Source organism: Zeus faber (genome assembly GCF_960531495.2).
Source record: "Zeus faber genome assembly, chromosome: 11".
Classification (NCBI taxonomy): domain Eukaryota; kingdom Metazoa; phylum Chordata; class Actinopteri; order Zeiformes; family Zeidae; genus Zeus; species Zeus faber.
In genome coordinates, this window is record NC_137205.1 from 10,712,236 (window position 1) to 10,734,336 (window position 22,101).

Here is a 22,101-nt window from a genome sequence, read left to right on the forward strand (position 1 = left end):
GAGGTAATTGTAACAACTGTAAATCCCGTCTGCAGCGACTTAAGTTGTGCCTCAATGTGGATGAAACCAACCTAGTTTCCAGTTACAGGTATTTGAGTGTGATCGTCATTGATTACAATTCTCTTTCAAAATTCTCAAAACTCTTTTAATCAACGGACGTGTCTCAAAGCTTTAGGTGAAGCTAGGTTTCTTCTTAGAAATAAATCATGCATATCCTTTGGAGCTGGGAAATATCTTGTGTCGGCAACTTTCCTGCCCGTGCTGGACTATGGAGATCTACTCTACTCAAATACGATCTCAATACATCTCAATGAGACTTACCCGGTTATATAAAGGTGAAATAAAATGAGCTGACCGTAATGACCTCATATGCTGGTAATGAATGGGTGTCCAAAACACCTTGTAAACATCTAGAGCAGGGGTGGCCAACCAGTCAGAGACTAAGAGCCACTTTTTTTACTGTGTTACTGCAAAGAGCCACATCATACACATGGGCACACATGAACATCACCCCATCCCTTCCTCACACACACACACACACACACACAGACCTCTGCTCAGCCAGATTTATTGTAAATGTCACACACCAACATGATAATGACAGAAATTGACTCCTAGCCCCCGCGACCCGACTAAGGATAATCGGTTGAAGATGGATGGATGGATGGAGTACTTAGACCACAGGCCAGTTATTTTCAACAATTAACATTGTGTGCACTGTCTCACACACACAAACTCTCAGTTCAACCAAGTCCACAAACAAAAATATAACATTGTGTGCACTGTCTCACACACACAAACTCTCAGTTCAAAAAGTACTGTTGTTTATTTATTCATAGAGGGAGGAATTGGACTTCGAGTTTAATGATAAGGATGTATTTTTTTCATGTTGGGTCAATTTATTCAATAGTGTCCCTTAAACCCTAACCTTTAAGAATCAGTTTTGGCTCTTGCCTACCATACACGATCTGATGCTTTGGCCATCCACATATACCTGGGACTAGGTGTTCCGGAGTCCTGGCCACATTTTTGAAAAAAAAAAAGTAAGTACTGTAAGTACTGAAAGTACTGCGTTTCCGCGGTATACCTCTCAGTTCAACCAAGTCCACAAACAAAAATATAATAATTAACAATAGCGTTTTTCTCTTACTATGCATGTTGCTTAGTGGGACTTCTGGCATTCCTTGTCTTGAACAATGCTCTTCAAATCTGGCTTGAATTCCGTTGTTGCCACTCGAAGCAATTCTTTCACATGGGTGTCTTTGACAGTATCTTAAGCGCAGCCCGTTTGACATTGGGGCATTTTTCCATTGGCACACTTCTCCAGAACTCAATGGTCCCTTCCCTTAAAGCAGCTTTCAGTCGGTCCTCCTCCTGCAGCTCGCGAGTCGCGACACACACACACACACACACACACACACACACACACACACACACCCCTCCAGCCTTCACAGTTCTCCATCGGAGATGTTCGATACGCAACGCAATTCACCGGCCGATCCATCTTATATGTTGACTACTAACCATGTCAATAGTGTTGAAAATAAACTTCCAAATTTTTTTGAATCTTATTTGGTGTTTTATTAAGTCCTAATGCCGCGTTAGACGCGTTCCAGGCGACTGGAACGCGTCTATACGTTGACTTTGTATGGAGGCGCGCCGCCCCGGCGCTTTTGGTGTAAACGCGGCATTAGGACTAATAAAACAGGCGTTAATGGGACATGACTCCTGCTGCTGTTCGCTTTGAGTAAATGAGGAAGTGATCCGCGGTGGAAAACGAGTGATATATCATAGCGATTTTATAATCACAATAGGGAATGAATGGCTGCGCTTTTTTTTTTCTGAGTTTTTGACGCTTGTCATGTGAAAGAGCCGCATGAAACCAGCCAAAGAGCCGCATGAGGCTCGCGAGCCGCGGGTTGGCCAGGCCTGATCTAGAGGATGGGAGAAAACCTGGGACTAATTAGGGAAAACCGGCTGAAATATGGACACACTCACTTGCCTCCGATTGGTAGGGAGCGTAGGGAAATTCAGAAGTACAGCAAGAGATCTGGAGTTCTGGGTCATTTCCAAGAGGTTTATTTTACGTTTGAGAACTTATGAGAGTCTGATGCAGTGACACTGTAACAGTTTGACACTACCCAGGAGCTGGAAACTCAGAGCGAGCGTGTGTTCAGAGTATAGCCTGAGGTACAGTGCAAAAAGCCCTTTTTTTACAGGTACATGCTTGTGTTTCTTTGCATAGTTTATAGTCAGTGAGTATGTGTGTGTGTGTGTGTGGGGGGGGGGGGTTGGTGGGGCTTCACAGAAGGTCCTGCTCCACCCAGATCGCCTTCCTCTGCTCCTCCAGGATCCTGTCCCTTATCACCCTCAGCAGGTCGTCCATCCCCGTCCAGGTGTCGGGCTCCACGCTGGCATACAGGCAGGCCACGCCCTCCAGCTCCTTCTCCTTCGAGCGACACAGCTTGACAAACTCCTCCTCCAGCTCCATGCGCAGAGGCAGCTTCCTGTGCGGACAGGAAACAGGAAGGAAGTGGCGCTGGTGGGTGGGTGGGTGAGCGCCGGCAATTGTTGAAAACCCCAGGAGCACGTGACATGACAGTGAAACTGAGTTCTGCAGAAGTGCTCTGTACACTTCGATGTAACTCTCAGAGGCTTTAGCAACAGCGTCCAATTTGAATTCATTGGCAATAGTAACTACACAGTAGTCATTTATCCTTATATACCCATACCTGTAATTACTATGCTACTATATTATACCTATAATATTCCTAGGATGTATCCTGGGCATAGAATAGCACTCGTATATTCTTATGGCAATTTCTGTTCTTTGTCTTTGTCTATTTTTGTATATGTGGCTATTTCTTATGGTAATTGTCTGTATAGCCATGCACAAATCCTCACTACCACAAATTCTTTGTATACATAAATAGCAGAATGAACAGATTCTGATCCTGATTTGTTTGAACATAGTAGGTAGGTTTCCCTAAGGTCAAAATGTCATAAGACATATACTGTATGTCATACGGTCAGTTAGGGGCATGTGCATTAGGGCCGGACCCCACAAGATGGCGCTGTTATGCTGTCCTTGTTTCAACTATATGACTTCAATCAAAAACACATTGAGAAACTAAAGGTTTCCTTGATATTGACATAATAATTCAGATACAAAGAGAAAAAACAATGTTGGAGTGATTGGTTTTTCCGATATGGGGGGGTGGGGGGTTCGGAATGAGGGCAATCGGTCCAGGTGATGAGAAAGAAAGCAGAAGTGGCCCATTTAGGGAAAAGAACACAGGGAAAAATGAAGATAGACGTGATTGTCCTACCGTAGCCTCTTGACGTTCTTCTCTGAGATCTTGATGTAGATGATGATGGGGTAGATCTCCCTCTTCAGAAGGTCCTTGACGCAGCTCAGCTCGGCCTCCAGGAGACAGTGCTTGCCCTGTCGACGGGGGTTGCGTAATTTAGAAGCACAACTTTACACACACACACACACACACACACACACATACACACACACACCTTTGCCGCAACAGCCTCGATCTTCTCTCTGGTGATGCACTCGAACATGGCCTGTTTCTCTCTGTAGTGGATGAAGGGTTCGACGCTCCGCTTCAGGTGGAACTCCTCCTTGGTTAGAATGTCTGTGGAACAGCAGAGAAGAGAATAAGTACAGCGGGATTCAAACTGTTGTTTTTTTTTGCCCAACCCCCCTCCCTGGGATTTCAAGGACTTGACGCCCCCGCCCTCTCAAAAGCATACGAATAAAAATAATTGACATATTCAAACTAACGGAGTTCATCGTAAACCAGGTCGAGAAGTCATGCATTTGTGGCTTTTATCGCCCGTTCACACACTATTCAGGCTATCGGAGGCAGAAAGGTGCACAACTAATGGAAAATAGTCTGGCTTATAGTCTGGATTGTGTGCAAATAAAAACAACATGCATTCCATTGAAATGGTTTAAAATGTAACTGATCACATCATTGAACATTGTTTTACTAACTGTTTCGCATTTATTTTATTTTTTTAATTGTTTTTTTTTTTTGTATTTTTGTATTATTTATTTATTTGTATTTATTTCTTTATTTGTTTTCTTTTATTGTTTATATCCACTCTGCTCATAACACTGTGTATTATTATTAATAATAATAATAATAATAATTATTATTATTATAATTGTAATAATAATTGTAATAATAATAATAAATATTATAATTATATAATATCACATTCGATCTTTCATTAAATTAAATATGTCATGTCATATTAGTGCATGACTTATTTGATGTACTCCCTTTCTTTCACAATTAATGTAAATTATATTGTGCAAAATAAATAAACGATAATCGTTTATTATTATATTATAAAATTGGTGCATGAATTGCATTATTTGACATGCACTATACCTTTTTAACAACTAATGGAAAATAATAAGGAAAATTAGATCATGCAAAATTCATGAACAATTATCCTATTAGATCTCATACATATTTCATGAAATGTACTGTAATTAGTCATGTCAAAATAGATAATGTATATTAAAGGTCCATTAAGGGTTTTTTAAAATCAGAACTGGGCTCAAAACAAAGTAAATAAGTCACTTATTTAAAAAGAAGAAGAATCTTTAATTATCACGCAACACACCACAACACATGCACATGCTTTGGATGGTGGCCGGTGAAATGAGGCCTCCGCGTTTAACCCATGCTGGCTTGTCCCTCCTCCAGGGGGGCAGCCAGGAGCAGTGGGCAGCATTCGTCGACGCGCCTGGGGACGAGTGTCCATCGCTGGTCAGACGATGATGTGTGCATGTTTTTGGTGGGGTCCTTACTGACGTTAGAAAGGCTCCTATTTGGGAGATTCCCCACCCGGAGCACATGCAAACTCCACACAGAAAGGCTCCTATTTGGGAGCACGGTGCCAACATAAAGGGAGGGAGTATAAAGGGAGTTTTCTCTCACTCATAGAACATGGTAAATGTCCAGCTGATCAAACTACCATAATCGCCTATCGCTTCACTGTCATCATCTTCACCATCATCATCATCTTCATCATGTGGGTTTCATCAGCCGGGACATTGCGCCGCCTCCCCCCCAACGCACTCTCTATCCGGTGAGTCCCGCCTTCACAATAACTGACCTGAATACCTGAGCCTGAATACCCGGCTGCCCCCCCCCCTCTCCTCTGATCTTCCTTTCATCTGTCCGCGATAGCTGTCTCTCCTCTCTCCCTCTGTTCTCTTTCGCCGCTACTCTCCCCTGGCCTCACTGGGACGGTCTGACTGAGCTGGGTGTGGTGGGACCGGGTGAAAGGGGGATCTGATGACACGATTTCCACGCACACGCACACACACGCACACACACACACACACACACACACACACACACACACAGAGACACACACCAGGGTTGCAGGTGTGGAAGTCCATGGCGGCGCCCCCCATGCCGAGCATCTTCTGGATGATGGTCTTGGACAGGGCGGCAGGGGTGAACAGCACGGGCCTCCTGCGCTGGGCATACTGGCGGACCACATAGCTGTAGGGGATCAAGTTCAGACTCCTGCTCAGCTCGCCGTCCGGGTCCGAGGTGTCTGTCCCGAAACACAGAGGTGCACAAGGTTTACAAAACCCTGCTTTTGATTTAACTCTGGTTTTAGTGACCGGAATGGATTGTTCATGCGAACGCCACAGTTTGGGGTCCCCATTCAAGTCTGCTTTGGATGCTCACATCCCCTAGGTTGGAAAAAAACGGGTTCGCACAGAACTATTCACAATTTTTCAGTGCATGGAAATGTATTCAAATTCAGCTGTACTGGAATCCATCCATCAGTCAAAAATCCTAGGTGTAGCACCCCATCTAACAAAAGATAAGGATTTTAGAAAATATGAGGTTTGCCTCAAACAGTGACAATGTGCACAAAAGGAAAGCCTAACTATCAGTTCTAACAATTAACCGTACACAATAAATATGATAACACTATAATAATATAGACAGTAAATATATCCTTAAAAAAAAGCAGAAAAACAGTAAAAAATAAAATACAAACACAAAAAAATTACCCAAAAAATACAATTTGAAATAATTTGATCAGGATAACTTCAGTATAAACCTAGGGTTAACTCTGTGGACATTTTTTAATTTTATTTTAATTTTATATATTTTTTTTTTCCTTCGTATCTTTTTTCATGTTTATCTCACTTCTTATCCGTCGCTTGACTTACACAGTTACACTTGACCTTTCCTGAATTTAATAAAGTTGCATCTTATCCTATCTTTATTTCTGGCCGATATACCCTGGATTTTTACTGGCGTTGAAGTTCAAGCCTTGCCATTAACGGCCACAAATTCCCGATATCTGTTGGTCCAGGTTTCCACCGTTGTACAGGACTCACCCTCGGCTCTGACGGCCTCACAGCCCTGTCTGGGCAGGGTGGCGTTGGGGGTGCTGATGATCCGCACGCGCTCGGTGCTGTTCATGCGCTTGTACTTGTTGTCCATCCTGCTGACAAACTGTACAGACAACCCATCGCAGTCACTTTAAGTCACTAGCTACATTAATATACTAGGAATTTGCCATGGCGAGGTTTGGTGTTGGTCACCACAGCTTTATAGTCCGAAACAAACGGAGAATAAATATAAAAATACAATAAAACTGAATAAAAAGTGAAGTAAAATTAAATCAAAATGGTCAAATATATACAAATAGTCGCCCCCCCCCAAAAAAATTATGATTACTATGGAGCATTAAAAAAAACTTAACAGTCAGAGAATGGAGAATAAAAATAAATAAATAAATTGAGTAAAAAGTGAAATAAAAATGTTATAAAAGATTAAAATTGTAATACATATAAAAATAACGCAAAAAAACCTCAAAAGCAGAAAAGGTCAGATAAATAAAGATATAAACATATACAAAACATCATACTATGCACAGGATAAATGATTGTAATAGGTATTTAGTGTATACATTATAAATATTAATTATGACCATGTGCTTACTAGATTATTGCAGTACAAGTGTTGCACTGCATTTATATGATCGCACAATGCGGAGAGTTTCAATCCAATGAAATATAGCAACAAAAGTATTTCCCAAAAAATTGTTAATAAAAGCTCATTTTCATTTTTTAGAGCGGAGGTACCTGTAGTATTTGGGTGAGGAAGAGGCTGGCTCTGGACAGGCGCGGGCTCGCCTTGGGATCTGTGGAGTGGCTGGCCTCCTCTGGCTGTAAGGAGTCACACCCACACACACACACACACACACACACACACACACACAGATACACACAGATACACAGACACACAGACACACACACACACACAAACAGAGAGATGAGAGAAAGGTTTTAAAATAGGACAAAATGACTATATTTTATGTTTATTATTATATTTATTATTCATTCCCAAATCTTGATCTTATGTTCATTTTTCTTGTTTATTGTTAGGTTTATTTCATTGTTTATTACTCTAATTCCTTTAAGTTTATTTCACATGGCAAATGTATTCATCTTCTATTCAGTGTTTAGGTCTGCATGTAGGTACACTCAAATTTTTTTCTTTTAGGTAATTTCTATTGTTGTTTAGTACATTTTTACATTTATATGATATAAGGTTTATATTATTTATTCATGATTTATTTTTATTTATTATATTTATTATCAACAGGTTTATTGTGTATTGCTATATTTTTATTTGACTTTACGGTTGACACTATCTATAAACCCATCCATCTATCTATCCATCTATCTATAAGGGGTGATGTGTGTGTGCACCCCCCACCCCTGCCCCCAAAGGACACACACATGTATCCTTGTTTGGAGTTGTAATCCTAAAAACAATGTACCCCTACCCGCCTCCCGTTTAACTAAAACAAAAAGAAAACAGTTTCGGGAGGAAGGTGAAGACGTCTGACCCTGATACTACGATGGTTCTCGCTCTCCTCCTTTCCTCCTCGACACATCAACTTCTGTATCTTCACCAGAAGCAGCTGATGGGCCCTGTGCACAGGCACGCACACACACACACACACACACACACACACACACACACACACACACACACACACACACACACACACACACACACACACACACACAATGTGAATGTTAAATTATTCAAAAATTAAATAAATATATTTTAATAAACTATAATAATCAAATAATAGAAAAAAAACTTTAAAGCCTTTTAATGCTCTTTTAAAATAAAAATAATAATAATAATAACAAACCAAAAAAATTACAAAACAATACTAATAATACAATCCCAAGAGTCAGAAGAATATCAGATACTTTAACGCTAAGTGCAAAAGAGCTACAGTGGAGATCGTCTACAGTAAAATATAAATATAAAGAACGGTACCGTGAGTTGCTTGGCAAGGTGCCTCGGTCCAGCAGGTCGGCGCCGGTGTAGGGGTCTATGCGGGCGCACAGCCAGTCGCTGCGCCCCTGGTGCATGGTGTCCAGGACGTGCACCACCTCGTCGCAGAGCACGTTCAGGGAGCAGCCGTCCAACTGGCCCGAGATGTTGAAGTTCACCCGAATGAAGAAGGAGTCGCCAGACGCCACCGTGCCCTCGGCCAGCTCCTTCTGGAGTCGGTTGTAGGCTGCAACACACACGGTAAAAGTGACATCAGACGCCAGATATGACATCACACGCAAGTCGACATAAATATGAAAAACCTCACCTTCGTGGTTGGCCTGGTAGTGCAGCTGGACACGACCGGAGCAGTGCTGCAGCATCCAGTGGACCTCTTCTAGGGTGCTCGCTTCCAAGGAGACGCTTTTGTTCTCGCCGCGTATACAGCCCTCGATCTGATTGGGAAAGATGTGAAGAAGTCAATTAAATAAAAAAACAATTATTTGGCATTATTTATTGTCATGGGAAACGTACAGCTCGTTCACATTGCCAAAGAAATTGGAAAACAACTAGTGAATATAACCTCACCATCACCTTGACGGGGAGGTTATATTCACAGTTGCTATAGTAACCTCTTTAAGAATAGACTGGCAGTGCTTTTGGCATTTAGGTGTGAATTAACTTTTTGGAACTTTTGTTTTCCTGTGTAACTAAAAGTCTCAAACAAAGTTTCCGACCACAATTAAAACAGGGGCTTTGTGGGTTGTTTATATTTTTTATTCATTTATTTAGTTGTATTTGTAGTGGTTGTATTTTATTTACTTCATTTGCTCGCACCGTTTGGTCTCTTACAACAGTGTTTTTCCAACCAGTGTCAAAATACACGTGGAAAAAAAGGAAATTAGTTGTTTTGTTGCAAGATCAAAATTGCAAAGTTGTTACCAGTTCATCAGTTCCAGGGTACCAGCTCTGTTTTCATTATAACACGTTTCAGTTTTACACTGAAAGTGAGCACTTTTAGTAGACCATAATAAAAGATAATACATATAATACATAATACATATTTGGGACTGTTTTTTTGGCTAACAGGATGGTAGCGTGCCATGGGATTATTTCATATGTAAAAGGGTGTGCCGTGGCAGTAAAAAGGTTGGAAAAGAATGGGAAAGAATATCCTATACTGAACCACCCGATATTTCCTTGAAAATGTCCCTACTAATGAAACGACCTAACCCTAGGTGGCCAAATTCCAAAAAATTGCTCCCTACCTCCGAAGTATGGTTGTTTAATAAGACAGACAAAATCACCAGGGCCCGGTTATACTCACCAATAGGAGGCGGTGTCCCTCTCGTAGCCCCGCCTCCTGAGCGCTGGACTCTGATTGGACAGAGGAGATGAAGATCCCGCTGTCGTTGCCGCCGACCAGGGCCAAGTCCTTCAGCAGGCAGTCGCTCTGCAGCGAGAGCTCCTGCACCGGCTTCAGGGAGGAGCCTACCCGGGTGATGGAGGAGAGAGAGAGGCGGAAAGGCCTGCAGGCGCACACACACACACACACGCACACGCACACGCACACACACACACACACACACACACACACACACACACACACACACACACACACACACACGCGCGGGCACACGCACTCGCACACACACATATACTTACCGTTACCATTTCTATATACACGTGCGGTTGTGGGGGTTCCAGCAAGTTTGTGTACATTTGTGTGTGTGTGTGTGTGTGTGTACCTCTCCAAAGAGAGCTTCCTTAAAATGGTATTGACCTGCTCCAGGTCATAGGTGTCCAGCCCTTCGGACTGATGGGAGGAGGAGGATGAGTGGACCGAGGGAGTTCCGTGCTGCACCTCGTCCTCTGGGAGGGAGGGAGAGAGAGAGAGAGAGAGAGAGAGAGAGGGGACGTCAGAACAGGAAGTCAGAGACAGTCAATGGTCCAATGTCCACCTTGTCCCTCCAGTGCTGTGGTCCCTCTGAGTTCTTTACCAAACTCCATTTCCACGTTGTCACTGTCGAAGTCGGAGAGACTGAAAAAAAAAAAAAAAAATCACCACTTTGAACGTCAAACAGTGACAAACCACTACACCATCCCTCATCAAACCATTTTTTGGTAATTATTGGCCTATTTGGACATCCCCGGGTGTCCTTTCTGTAAAGCCGCACTCGTACCTGCGAGGGTAGAATTCGGTCTCCCGTTCCCTCTCTCTGCGGTACAGGGAGGCCTTGTCCGGTGGCTGCGGCAGCGTGGACACGATGCTGTGGTTTCGGTTCCGTATCTAGGGGGACAAACGGGGTCACTGTGGCACCTGGTGGGCACCACCGGAACCCCCCGGACCTCCGGGATGCCAAAGAACAAACCCTCACCATGTTGGCGTGATTGGGGAGCTCCGCGGAGGCAACCGGTAGTGGCGTGGCGATGGAGGAGGCAGCAGCGGCGGCAAGGGAGGCGGCCGAGGACGGGGGGTTGGTGGGGGAGGGTGGAACCAGTGGGGGCGGGGGGCAAGCGCTGGCCGTGTGCGGGTTCGACTGGATCAGGCTCTCGGTGCCAGAGTCGATGCCGTTGACTGAGGGTGGGAGAAAAGAGTGTATACAGGTATGGCAAAAAGAGAAAATTGAATCAAAACTCAAACTCATCCATAAGTCTTTACCTGTGTTAAGTGTTGGTCGACTGGCCTCCGAGTTGCGGCGCAAGTCCAGCATTTTGGAGAAAAGCACCGGGGACTTGACTTTGTTCTAAAAAAACACAGAATATCTTTCGTTAAGATGAATACACATCGGGCTTCGTTCACGAAAAGTGCTACGGATCGGCTTTCATCGTAAAATGTGCTTGCCAAGATTGTCACTAACATAGCGGAATCCACCGTTTTTTTCCCTTATCCGAATAAGTTCTTTGGTCCAAAAGCACACCGAAATGTATTTCAGTAGGCTGGCTCCCTCTGGTTTCGCTCTCTCTTGCTGCAGTTCCTCCCCTGGCCATCGGAGGTCCTCAATCTTCCTCCAGCTTCCCCTGTGTGTGATCCACGCTGTTCTCCATCGCCTCATTATTCCTTGTTATTATGACCGTTGTTGCTATTTCGTGCCTATTGTCCGCGCCAGAATCCTGTTGTTTGAAGACAGCTTCTCTGTCATTTTCTCGTTTTTGTTGTTTTACCTCTACACTTGAAACTTTGATCTGCCTCTGTGTCATCCACTGGTGTACCAGTTTGGAGCCAAGTGACGATCAGCCATAAACATTATAACCACCACAAATAACCACTAATATTGTGTAGCTGCCCCTTGTGCCACCAAAACAGCTCTGACCCGTCGAGGCATGGACTCCACAAGACCTCTGAAGGTGTCCTGTGGTTTCTGGCACCTGGACGTTAGCTGCAGATCCTTTAAGTTCTATGAGTTGCGAGGTGGGGTCGATCTTCTATGGGATCGGACCAGACCGGCTAGACTCCCCACATGCATCAATGAGCCCATGGGCGTCCATGACCCCGTCGCCGGTTCACCGGTTGTCCTTCCTTGGACCACTTTTGGTCGGTACTAACAACTGCATACCGGGAACACCCCACAAACCTGTGAATTTGGAGATGCTCTGACCCAGTCATCTAGCCACCAGAATTTGACCCTTGTCAAAGTGGCTCAGATCCTTACGCTTGTCCATTTTTCCTGCTTCCAACACATCAACTTCAAGAACTGACTGTTCACTTGCTGCCTCATATATTGCACCCCTTGACAGGTGCCAGTGGAATGAGATGAGCAGTGTTATTCACTTTCCCTGTCAGTAGTTTTAACGTGTGGCTGATCGGTGTATATTATACTGTACACATACCCCAGCTGCTTTCACATTGAATCGTCTTTTGAGGCGGTGCTCTTCAGGTTGGAAGAATTTCGTCTCTTCCGGCGACTCGTCGCTAGAGCACTCAGATTGGCCCGGGGCCAGTTTGAACTCCTCCCCTTGTGAGATGATGGTGGGAGGCAAGTCCCTGGTCAAAGTCTGGGAAAAAAATGGGAGGCCGGAGAGGGAAATCGTTTTTCAAGGAGGAAGGGGGAAACTTGAGTTCAGAAAAAAATAAATTCAAAGAAAGTGTTGCAGAGAACGTAAAAATTTGGTGGAGAAAAATAGACATCCAAATATTCAATGTAATCTTCCAATGATGTAACCCTTTCTGTGACTGGCATGTCATTTGACCAATTGGCATTGAGCAATACAGTATTTAAACTTTACTCAGTGTTTTTTCAACCGTTGTGCCATCAAAAATTTGCAAATTGCATTCAAAAAGGGAAAAATAATGGAAATTAGCTCTTGTGTTACTAGATCAAAATTCAAAGTCTGTACCAATTCATCTGAATGATCAGTTCTGGACAGAATACTAGCTCTGGCAGAACAACATTCACTCTGAAAGTGAGATTTGTGGGGATGAAAGGGTCAAATCGTTTTTGAGATTCGGTCTTTGCCGAGTCACTCAGCAAAAAGAGTTCATTTAATGCTGTCAAAATTATTGAATTTTATAATTTATTATTTCAATTTCTATTATTACAAATGCCTTGGCTTTTTTTGCCTTGTACTTTTTAATTAAGTCCACAGTCATTATATTCAGTTTGTAAGGGGAAAATTGCTCCAGACTCCTGAATAATTTCAAAGATTTACTCACTACCAACGAATCGTTTGTGAATCTTGCATCACTATTAATGGGCCATAATAACAAGCACAGCTATGCACGTTTATGATGTTTTTAGTGGTTTAAAGTGCCTGTGTGTCCCACCTGTTCCAGACCGCTGTCCTTGGACAGGCGTCGCAGGCGGGACTCCAGAGTGACCAGCTTGGCCTCCTTGCGGACAATCTCGATCTGGAGCTCGTCACTCCTCTCCTCCAGCTCGCGGATTTGTTTACGGTACTTGTCTTTGTCCACGAGGCTCTGGGAGAAATGGTGCTGGGCCTCGTCCCGGGCCCGGAACGCCTGTTAGGTAGGACAAACACCTCGTAAGCAAACATGAACATACACAGACACGTAACATGTAAACATACACATGTATGTGTGTGTAAGTTTCCCTACGTGTTTCTGTGTGTGTGTGTGTGTGTGTGTGTGCATGCATGCGTGACCTGGTCTCTCTCCTTCTCCACTTCTTTCAGCTGCACGGTGATGGTATTCATGCGGTTTCGGTACATCTCGCAGTCCTTCTGCAGGGTGGAGCACTTCAGCTCCAGGGCTTCTTTCTCCTCTAGGTACTGCGGAACACACACACACACACACACACACACACACACACACACACAATTGCTTGATTGCGATAGAGCGTGTGATTACGTCAATTTGTGGTTTCTGTGAATCCATCCCACAGCAATGCCCTTTCGAACCTTGTCCCGCAGCTCCTCGGCCTGTCGCACTTCTTCTTGCAGGTTGTAGAGGCGCTTGACCAGGTCCTGTCTGTCCTCAAGCGCCTCCTTCCTGTCGTGCTCCAGAATGTCCAGGATGGTCTTGTCCGACGCGGGCAGCGGACCCGGCTAAACCGCCACCAACCAGCAGAAGCTGACATTAAATCACCATCCTCCACGTCGCCCCCGCATAAATATATGCAAATGTAGAACATGGCGGGCATTTTTTTAATGTGATTACGGAGGACCTGATGTGATCCAAGAGTTAAGCTCGCTGTTGAGACCAATGGAAAATCATTCAATTTCCAGTTTTGTTTGTTTGTGTGTGTGTGTGTGTGTGTGTGTGTGTGTGTGTGTGTGTGTGTGTGTGTGGGGTCGTGTGGGGTCGTGTGCTCGTGTGGCTGTGCGTTTTGTTCTCACAGCACCTGGACGACAGACTGCAGCTCCTGCAGCTTGATCTTGAGGACCTCGTTCTCGTGCTCCAGGTCAAACATCTGCTCCTTCTTGGGACGGTTCTCCATGTCCTTCTTCAGCTTCAGGCTGTGCCGCCTCTCCATATTGCACTCCTCCTCCACCTTGTTCAGCTTGTGCTTCAGCTGGTCGAACTGGGGTAGAGGGTGGTAGGTGAAGGGAAGGGAGACCTAGACAGGCGTGTGATGGGTCCGTGTTTTTTTTCTCGACTATTTGCGTGGTTTGGTACCTCCAGCTGCAGGTCCCGGCTCCTCATCACTGCCATGTTCCTCTCCTCGCTCAGCGTGGCGTACCTCATGGCCAGCTTGTAGTTCTCGTCCTTGACCCGCAGCAGCTCGTCATTGTAGCTGTTCCTGTCTTCTCTCATCTTGTTGTACCCTAAAAATAAAAAATAAAAAGTAAAAATAACAAAAAAAAAAAAATCGCTGTCGTTTGCAGACGGCAACATTGCAATTTGACCAGAACGTGCGGATTTACCGGAACTTCAACACCACTGTAGTAGTTTTTCAACTGAAACTACCATCTGTAAAATAGAACTGAAATCTTTCGAGTTCTTCTTCGATGTGGTTTCTGATTCTGAGTGGTCAGGATCGTTGATCAGTAGCTTATAGTCTGGATTGTGTGCAAATAAAAACAACATGCATTCCATTCAAATGGTTTAAAATTTAACTGATCACATCATTGAACATTGTTTTACTCACTGTTTCGCATTTATTTTTTTAATTGATTTTTTTTGTATTTTTGTATTATTTATTTATTTGTATTTATTTATTTATTTGTTTTCTATTATTGTTTATATCCACTCTGCTCATAACACTGTGTATTAATAATAATACTAATACTAATACTACTTCTACTACTACTACTACTACTACTACTACTACTACTACTACTACTACTACTACTACTACTACTACTAATAATAATAATAATAATAATAATTGTATAATAATGATAAATATTTTCGTATTTTCTTAATTTTTGTATATTTTCCTATTTTTCCATTTTTTATTACTTAATTTTCAATTGCCTGTTTTGTTCTGGTGCGAGCTGCTGTGGCACTGTAATTTCCCCCAGAGATGAATAAAGTATCTATCCATCCATCCATCTATCTAGAGATGATATCAGGCCTTTGCATTCCTCATAAAAGATAGATGTTGCCCTATTTAAAATACATTGAATGAAATTGCTTAAAAGTGTGTTGCAATCGCTATCTTACATTCTACTCACACAATTTATTAACTACACTGTAAGAGTCAAAGAGAAATGAGGAAGAATCGGAACATAACTAACTTACAATCGGAATAAAACAAAAAACAGGAATTGAAAACAGTCAAATTTGAATTACGTCGTTTGTTAGTGTATAACTTTGCCACCAGAGAGTGGTGAAGTCGACCCATTTCAGACACAAGACTTTGCGAACAGCCACCACACGTGTGGTTTCCATTCTAGACGGGTAGCAGGTATCTGAGTCACCAGATCCTGAATGCCAAGTAAGTTCACACGTACAAGGAATTTGTCTTGGTGTTTGATGCATACATGAAACATAAATGTAAGACAATAAGTAAATATATAAGAATATGTTAAATAAGGCTTTTTTTTTGGTTTGTTTGTTTATTTATTTTTTATTTTTTAATAAAACTGTACAATTTGTGTTTCTTTTGTTCATTTGATGAACTACCAGGTAGGGTTCATTGAATTAATCTCAGAATCAATTATTCAATCAAGTATTATCAAGTATTTTTTTTCTGCCTTTTCTTTCTCAGCCTGATTTTTATATGAATATGAAATTATTCATATATTGATGATTTTATGTTTTACTATTAAATAATGAAATACAATCGTAAATTAAATAAACAAATACAATAATTCATGAATATGAATTCATTATATAAGGCTGATTTTCATTACAACTAGTTGTCAATAACAGTTACCAGAAAGTAGGCGATAATCAATAATAATTCATATTCAATTATTTGTATATTCTCAAGATAAAAAATTTACATATTAATATAAAATCATTCATACTGTATATTATCGATTTTAAATTTTCATATTAAAGAATGAATATATATATATACAATATATAATATATAATATAAATGAAATGAAATTAAATACAATTTAAAATGTAATGAATAAATACAAGAATTAATTTACCAATTAATTCAAATAAAATTGATAGTCTGACTTTTAATAAGGCTGATTTTCTGAATAATGATTCATTGTCAACAATTAATATTTTATAAATTAAAATTAACAATGAATATATGTATGTAAAATTTATTAATATTTCAAATATTATATATTTGAATATTAAATAATTAATGTTTGAGTCCAATTTGAAATGTAATTAATGAATTAACATTAAATTGATGGTCTTTAGTCTTGCTATTTAACGACTGATGGTAGTCAATAATCCTGGTACAACGGTTTAACTCTTTAACCTTATAATAGGTATGGTTTTGAATTGAAACAAAATTGTGTGACATATATTCTTTTTTTATTACATCTTAGAAGTGATTTGTGCACAGTGGTCCTAGGGGGCCAATTGCCAGCATTGCGCCCTTATAGCCCAAATATATATATTTTTTACCTATATTAGATACCTATTATTATAAAGTGTAATTATTTTGGATTGCCGATTTCAAACGTGCTTAAATGAATATGAAGTCGTGTGTTTTCCTCACGCTGCTGGAAGTTCTGCAGCTCCTGGTTGGCCAGACGCAGCTTCTTGTGCTCGTCCTCCAGCGTACAGTTCTTCCTGTTGAGCTCCACCTGCTGCAGCGTCTTGGCATTGGTCTGCTGCTGCAGCTTCACCACCTCGTTCATCAGGAATTGGGTCAGACCCTGGTGACCCTCCTCCACTGGGGCGGGTGAGAGAGAGGAAGGGGGGGGGCGAATTCGCGACACATTATTTGATGAATGAGAGAGAGAGAGAGAGAGAGCGAGCGAGAGAGAGAGAGAGAGAGAGCGCTTTCCTTAAGTGTTTTTCAACAACTAATGTGTATGCGGTGTGGGATGGTGTGGTTTGAGCAGCCTCACCTGACCTGGATCTAGGTAATTGGGAGCCCAGGATCAGAGTGGTTGCATACCTTTGGCCCGTTGGTTGGTCTAATGAGCAACAGGTAAAATGTGGATGGGGGTTTTACCTGTTCAAGTTCAAGTTCAAGTTCAAGAGATTATTTGTCACATACATACACATACGGTCATACATATATGCAGTGAAATGTCATGACACGCGGTGATTACGCACAATAAGCTCTATAAGCTCTGTGGCGCGTTAGACCAACCAACGAGCAAGAGTTAAAACCCCCATCCGCCACACACACTCAGGAGAGAGGAACCCTGTGTCCATCTGCTCCGGGGCTTGTTCTATCAAGCGGCCTCTCCACAATAAATAAGTGTGTTTTCTACCCCTTCGTCTGTGTCTCGGTGCTGCAGGTCCCTGACAACGCCACTTGGGTGGCATGTGGTAGGTGAAACTGCCGCCTGAACAGGGGCTTTCCGGCACGGGGAAGGGCCGTCCGAAGACGCCCTGGAACCACCAATGGGTCAACGGGCGGCCCCAGCACCGACCCTATTCCGACTGGCAGCAGCAGCACCCAGGGCGTCCGGGGGACCGGGGGAGAAGCAGCTGCAGCAACCACCGCAGGTAACCGCTGGCAGCTGGCTGCTCAGCCCAGCAGCCACCGCCAGGACCATCCAGCAGCCCAGTAGCCAGGCCACCCCTCCAAGCAGCCTCCGCAACAGCCAAGCCCGGCCACGCTTTCACCAGCCAACTCAGCAGCTCGAGGCCGCACGCTCCGGAAGGGAGGAGGGGAGTCTGCATTGTCGCTCTGGGAGAAGGAAGCCAGTGGACCGTGCTGTTCCGAGGAACCAGGCCCCCTGGATCTGTTCAATTTCTTTGGACGTTTGTTGGTTTAAGGTATGGAAACCCTGTTTCAGAGTCTGGTGTTTTATTAATTTTGGCTATAGTAACCCTGGGTCAGAGTCTGTAATTTTAGGTATAGTAACTCTATGTCAGAGTCTGTATTTTAGGCTTTTTTATTTTTTGTTCTCTACTTGGTGGCTGGGGTAAGGCTTCGGCCAGGCATTCTTCCTGGCCTTAGTTTGGTGTCGGGAGTATGTGGTGTGGTTTGAGCAGCCACACCTGACCTGGCTCTAGGAAATTGGGGACCCAGGATCAGAGTGGCTGCATACCTGTTGCTTGTTGGTTGGTCTAACGAGCAACAGGTAAAACCCCCATCCCCACACACACTCAGGAGAGAGGAGCCCTGTCATGACCTGTGTCCATCTGCTCCGAGGCTCGTTCTATCAAGCCCCCACTCCAAAATAATCGTATGTGTTTTCTACCCCTTTGTCCGTGTCTATGTGCCAGAGGTCCCTGACAATGCCACTTGGGTGGTGTGTGATAGGCGAAACTGTCACAGTGTACAACTGCAAAAATAGCTTTTGTGTTGCAGTATCAAAATTGCCAAGGCTGCACTAATTCATCAGTTCCGGCCGGAACGGCAGCTCTGTGTTCATCAGAACACATTTCATTCTGAAAGCCAACGTAGCTAAGGGCAAATTTTTTGAGATTGGGTTCCTGACGACTCTCCCTGTTAAAAGAGTTGCTTTGTTTTCCTACGTTTTGTTTGTTTGATTCAGTTGCTGAATGGATGGAATTCTTACGAGTCCAATTTTGTCAAAGCTATTTTTTTTGGTGGAACGCAAAGAGTAAATCAGATGAATTCAATTTCAATTTGCCCTGGACCCCTCAATTTAGTCACTACAGTTATTACTCTTTTGAATGAATCCCAACTCCAGAGTCATTCAAAAGATTTGTTCACTACGAACGAATCTTTTGCGAGTCATCACTATCAGAAGGCATTAATAGAAAGTGCAGTTCAACATGATTCTGACGTGTTTAAGAGGTTAAGAGGATAGTGGTGTGTCGTGGGATTGTCATTTTAAACTGTCACAGTAGTGTTTATTGAAATAAAATACATTTTGTGCATCTCACCTACGATGGTGGAGAAGCGTCGGGTGGGATTCCTCCCTGTCACCAGCGTGTACAGGTCTGGATAGTGGAACTCCAGGCTCTCGAGAAACGACACGACTCCCCGCTCTCCTTTGGTGCGGAGGATATCCAGCATGCGGCCTGGCGGAGCGCAGCACGCACACACACACACACACACACACACACACACACACACACACACACACACACGGGTCAACACATTCATTGTAATTTTATTTTTTGTGAGATGGGTACAAAATAAATGATAACTGGCAGTTAAGTCAGCACACACATTGTACATTACCCCTTAGCGTGACAGCTCACATTTTTAGCATATTAATATTGTCTGTATTCTTGTTTCTTTTTTTGTGGGGAAATTTGAACGATATGGTGAAAAACCTCCCTTAAAATTACCTCCCTTATTATTATTATTAATACTCTTACTACGCAAGTTGTGTAGGGCCCCTCAAATTAGGCAAGGGCCCCAAATTTTGCTTCAGACCCACTGCCCCAGGACCGCTCTAGGTAACACATATTTTTGTCAAAGTGACTTCATTTTGGCATATTCTTAGTAGAGGTGTGAATCTTCACTGGCTTCCCGATTCGATTACGATTCACCTGTCAACGATTGGAAAGCAGGACGATTCTCAATGCATCTCAATTTATCGCTTTCCCAACTTTCTATGTGGGCACCAAGGCCTGCGCCAGGGAGAGGTTGAATATGATGGTGAACACCGGGGCAAGCAGGTCAGCACACAACTTCAGAACATGGGATGCCGTCCGGACCGGCTGCTTTCCTGGTGTTCACCTGTCTCAGAGCCTTCCTCACGTCGTGCTCTGAGATGCTGAGTGTGTCCTCAGCTCTGGTGGCAGAACTCGATTCTGTTGTGCAAACTAGGGGGCCAAAGCATCAGCATTCACCGTGACTCTGCCTCTGTAGTCTGTAATAATCCGTAATCCCTGCCACATGTGTCCGGTGTCAGACAGCTGGAACTGAGACTCCACACTTTCCCTGTTCGGACGCTTTGCCTCTTTCACAGCCTTCCTCAGTTGGTAAGAAGCCGCTTTGTAATCGCCCATGTTCCCCGACACGAGCCACGACACGGCGTAAGCAGTGGTGCGTGCGTTCTGTGCGCCCTGTATGGATTTGTAGGCTGTTATTTTAATAACAAAAAAAATGACTGGAAATGAATGGCAGGGTCCGGGTTTTTTTTTTTCATGTAGGCCTAATTATATTTCCAATCTCCCAATTAGAAGAAGAATCTTTTTAATTATCACACAACACACCACACTACAACACATGCACATGCTTTGGATGGTGGCCGGTGAAATGATGCCTCTGCATTTAACTCATGTTGGCTTGTCCTTCCTCCGGGGGGGGGGGGGGGGCAGCCAGGAGCAGTGGGCAGCATTCGTCGACGCGCCAGATGATGATGTGTGCATGTTTTTGGTGGGGGTCCTTACTGACGTTAGGTGGAGGAAACCCCCCTCAAACAAATCCCCATAATTAATGCCTGGGGCCATACACTACACCCCAGTAGAAACTAGCAAATAAAAATAAAATGTAGTTTATACCTGAAAAGCACTCAAACACTGCATATGCCCTCACGCACACATGGAATAATCATTACATTTGAGTAATCGGATCAACTATTTCGGTTGCCTTGGCATTAAATTGATACTTTAACTTAGCAATTAAATTGAGTAAACCAAATAAAGTTTTATTCAATATAGGGCTGGATGGGCACTAATGGTTTGCTTTTATTGTTACTGTATTTTTTTATTTATGTAAAGCACCTTGAGTTGCACGTTGTGTATGAAAGATGCATATAAATGTTATTATTATTATTATTATTATTATTATTATTATTATTATTATTATTATTATTATTATCTAAATGTATTTGATTAATTATTATATTAACCCCTTATATAATACAAATATTCTATTAAAAAATCATGAATTATAAAATTTGTATTTCATTTTATTAAAAAAAAAAGACATTTAAATACATAAGTAATAAATCCATTGGAGTAATACCACATGTGGTATTCAATTTACATTAAAAGGTCATTAGAAAATACACAGATTTTTTTGTATTTCGAAGCTGTATGTAACGTATAAGTGCTATAAGTATAAATATTTATGCTTAAAAAAATATTGGAATTTAAAAAAAAATCTATGACAAGAAAAACATTTTTTTTTAATTGGAAATTGAACAAAGTGCTACCCAACCCCATTGCTAGGCCTTCATTGGCTCTCCTACTTGTGCGGTTGGCCTTGGAGTTGAGCAGCATGGAGTGTAGCACCTCGTCCTCGTCCTGCTCGTCCAGCACCTTGCACTGCCGCAGGTAGGGGGTGATATTGGAGGGAGTGATGCGGCGGGTCAGCTCGCAGCGCTTGCACAACACCTGCTCCCACAGAGCCTCCCCGTCGTCTGACATGCCCCCGCCGCTGCCGCCGCCACCGCTGCCGCCGCCGCCGCTCGCCATGCTCAGACCTTTTGGGGAGGGTGGGGGCACAGGAAGGATCGGCTAAAAGGTATGACAGTGGTTCTTTATAACCAAAAACTGTGCTCTCGTCATCCTACAGGTCGTCCACAGGACAGAGTTGTTGCAGGAGTTCTTGATGATTTAAGACTGAATAAAGAGTTGCATTGCAGGTTGAGAACTTGAACTCCACTTGCAGACTAACTCTGTCCTAGATGCAATGGCACAAATACTCTGTGTTGTATGCCCAGCATGCTGACAGGACAGGTTTAAAAAATAAACAAACAAATAAACAAACAAACAAATAAATAAATAAATAAATAATAAAAATTGAAATTAAATTAAATTAAAAAAAATAAAAAATAAAAGATATGACAATGAAGTAGTAAAGTAAAGACG

The 22,101-nt window shown here is 42.8% G+C and overlaps 1 protein-coding gene across 1 annotated transcript; it reads right to left on the minus strand.

The window, feature by feature from the left end:
- Positions 1-2,155: 2,155 nt before the first annotated feature.
- Positions 2,156-21,705, minus strand: card11 (caspase recruitment domain family, member 11; the record flags this gene model as incomplete). Its single annotated transcript, XM_080009570.1, has 24 exons — positions 2,156-2,507; positions 3,330-3,445; positions 3,526-3,647; positions 5,410-5,595; positions 6,398-6,515; positions 7,148-7,231; positions 7,918-8,002; positions 8,364-8,607; positions 8,689-8,815; positions 9,688-9,889; positions 10,109-10,232; positions 10,361-10,401; positions 10,544-10,650; positions 10,739-10,938; positions 11,023-11,107; positions 12,192-12,356; positions 13,126-13,320; positions 13,464-13,589; positions 13,719-13,865; positions 14,162-14,341; positions 14,437-14,585; positions 16,898-17,074; positions 19,216-19,353; positions 21,480-21,705. 24 exons carry the CDS (start codon positions 21,703-21,705, stop codon positions 2,303-2,305), a joined length of 3,549 nt encoding a protein of 1,182 aa, XP_079865696.1. The 3' UTR covers positions 2,156-2,302.
- Positions 21,706-22,101: the final 396 nt, after the last annotated feature.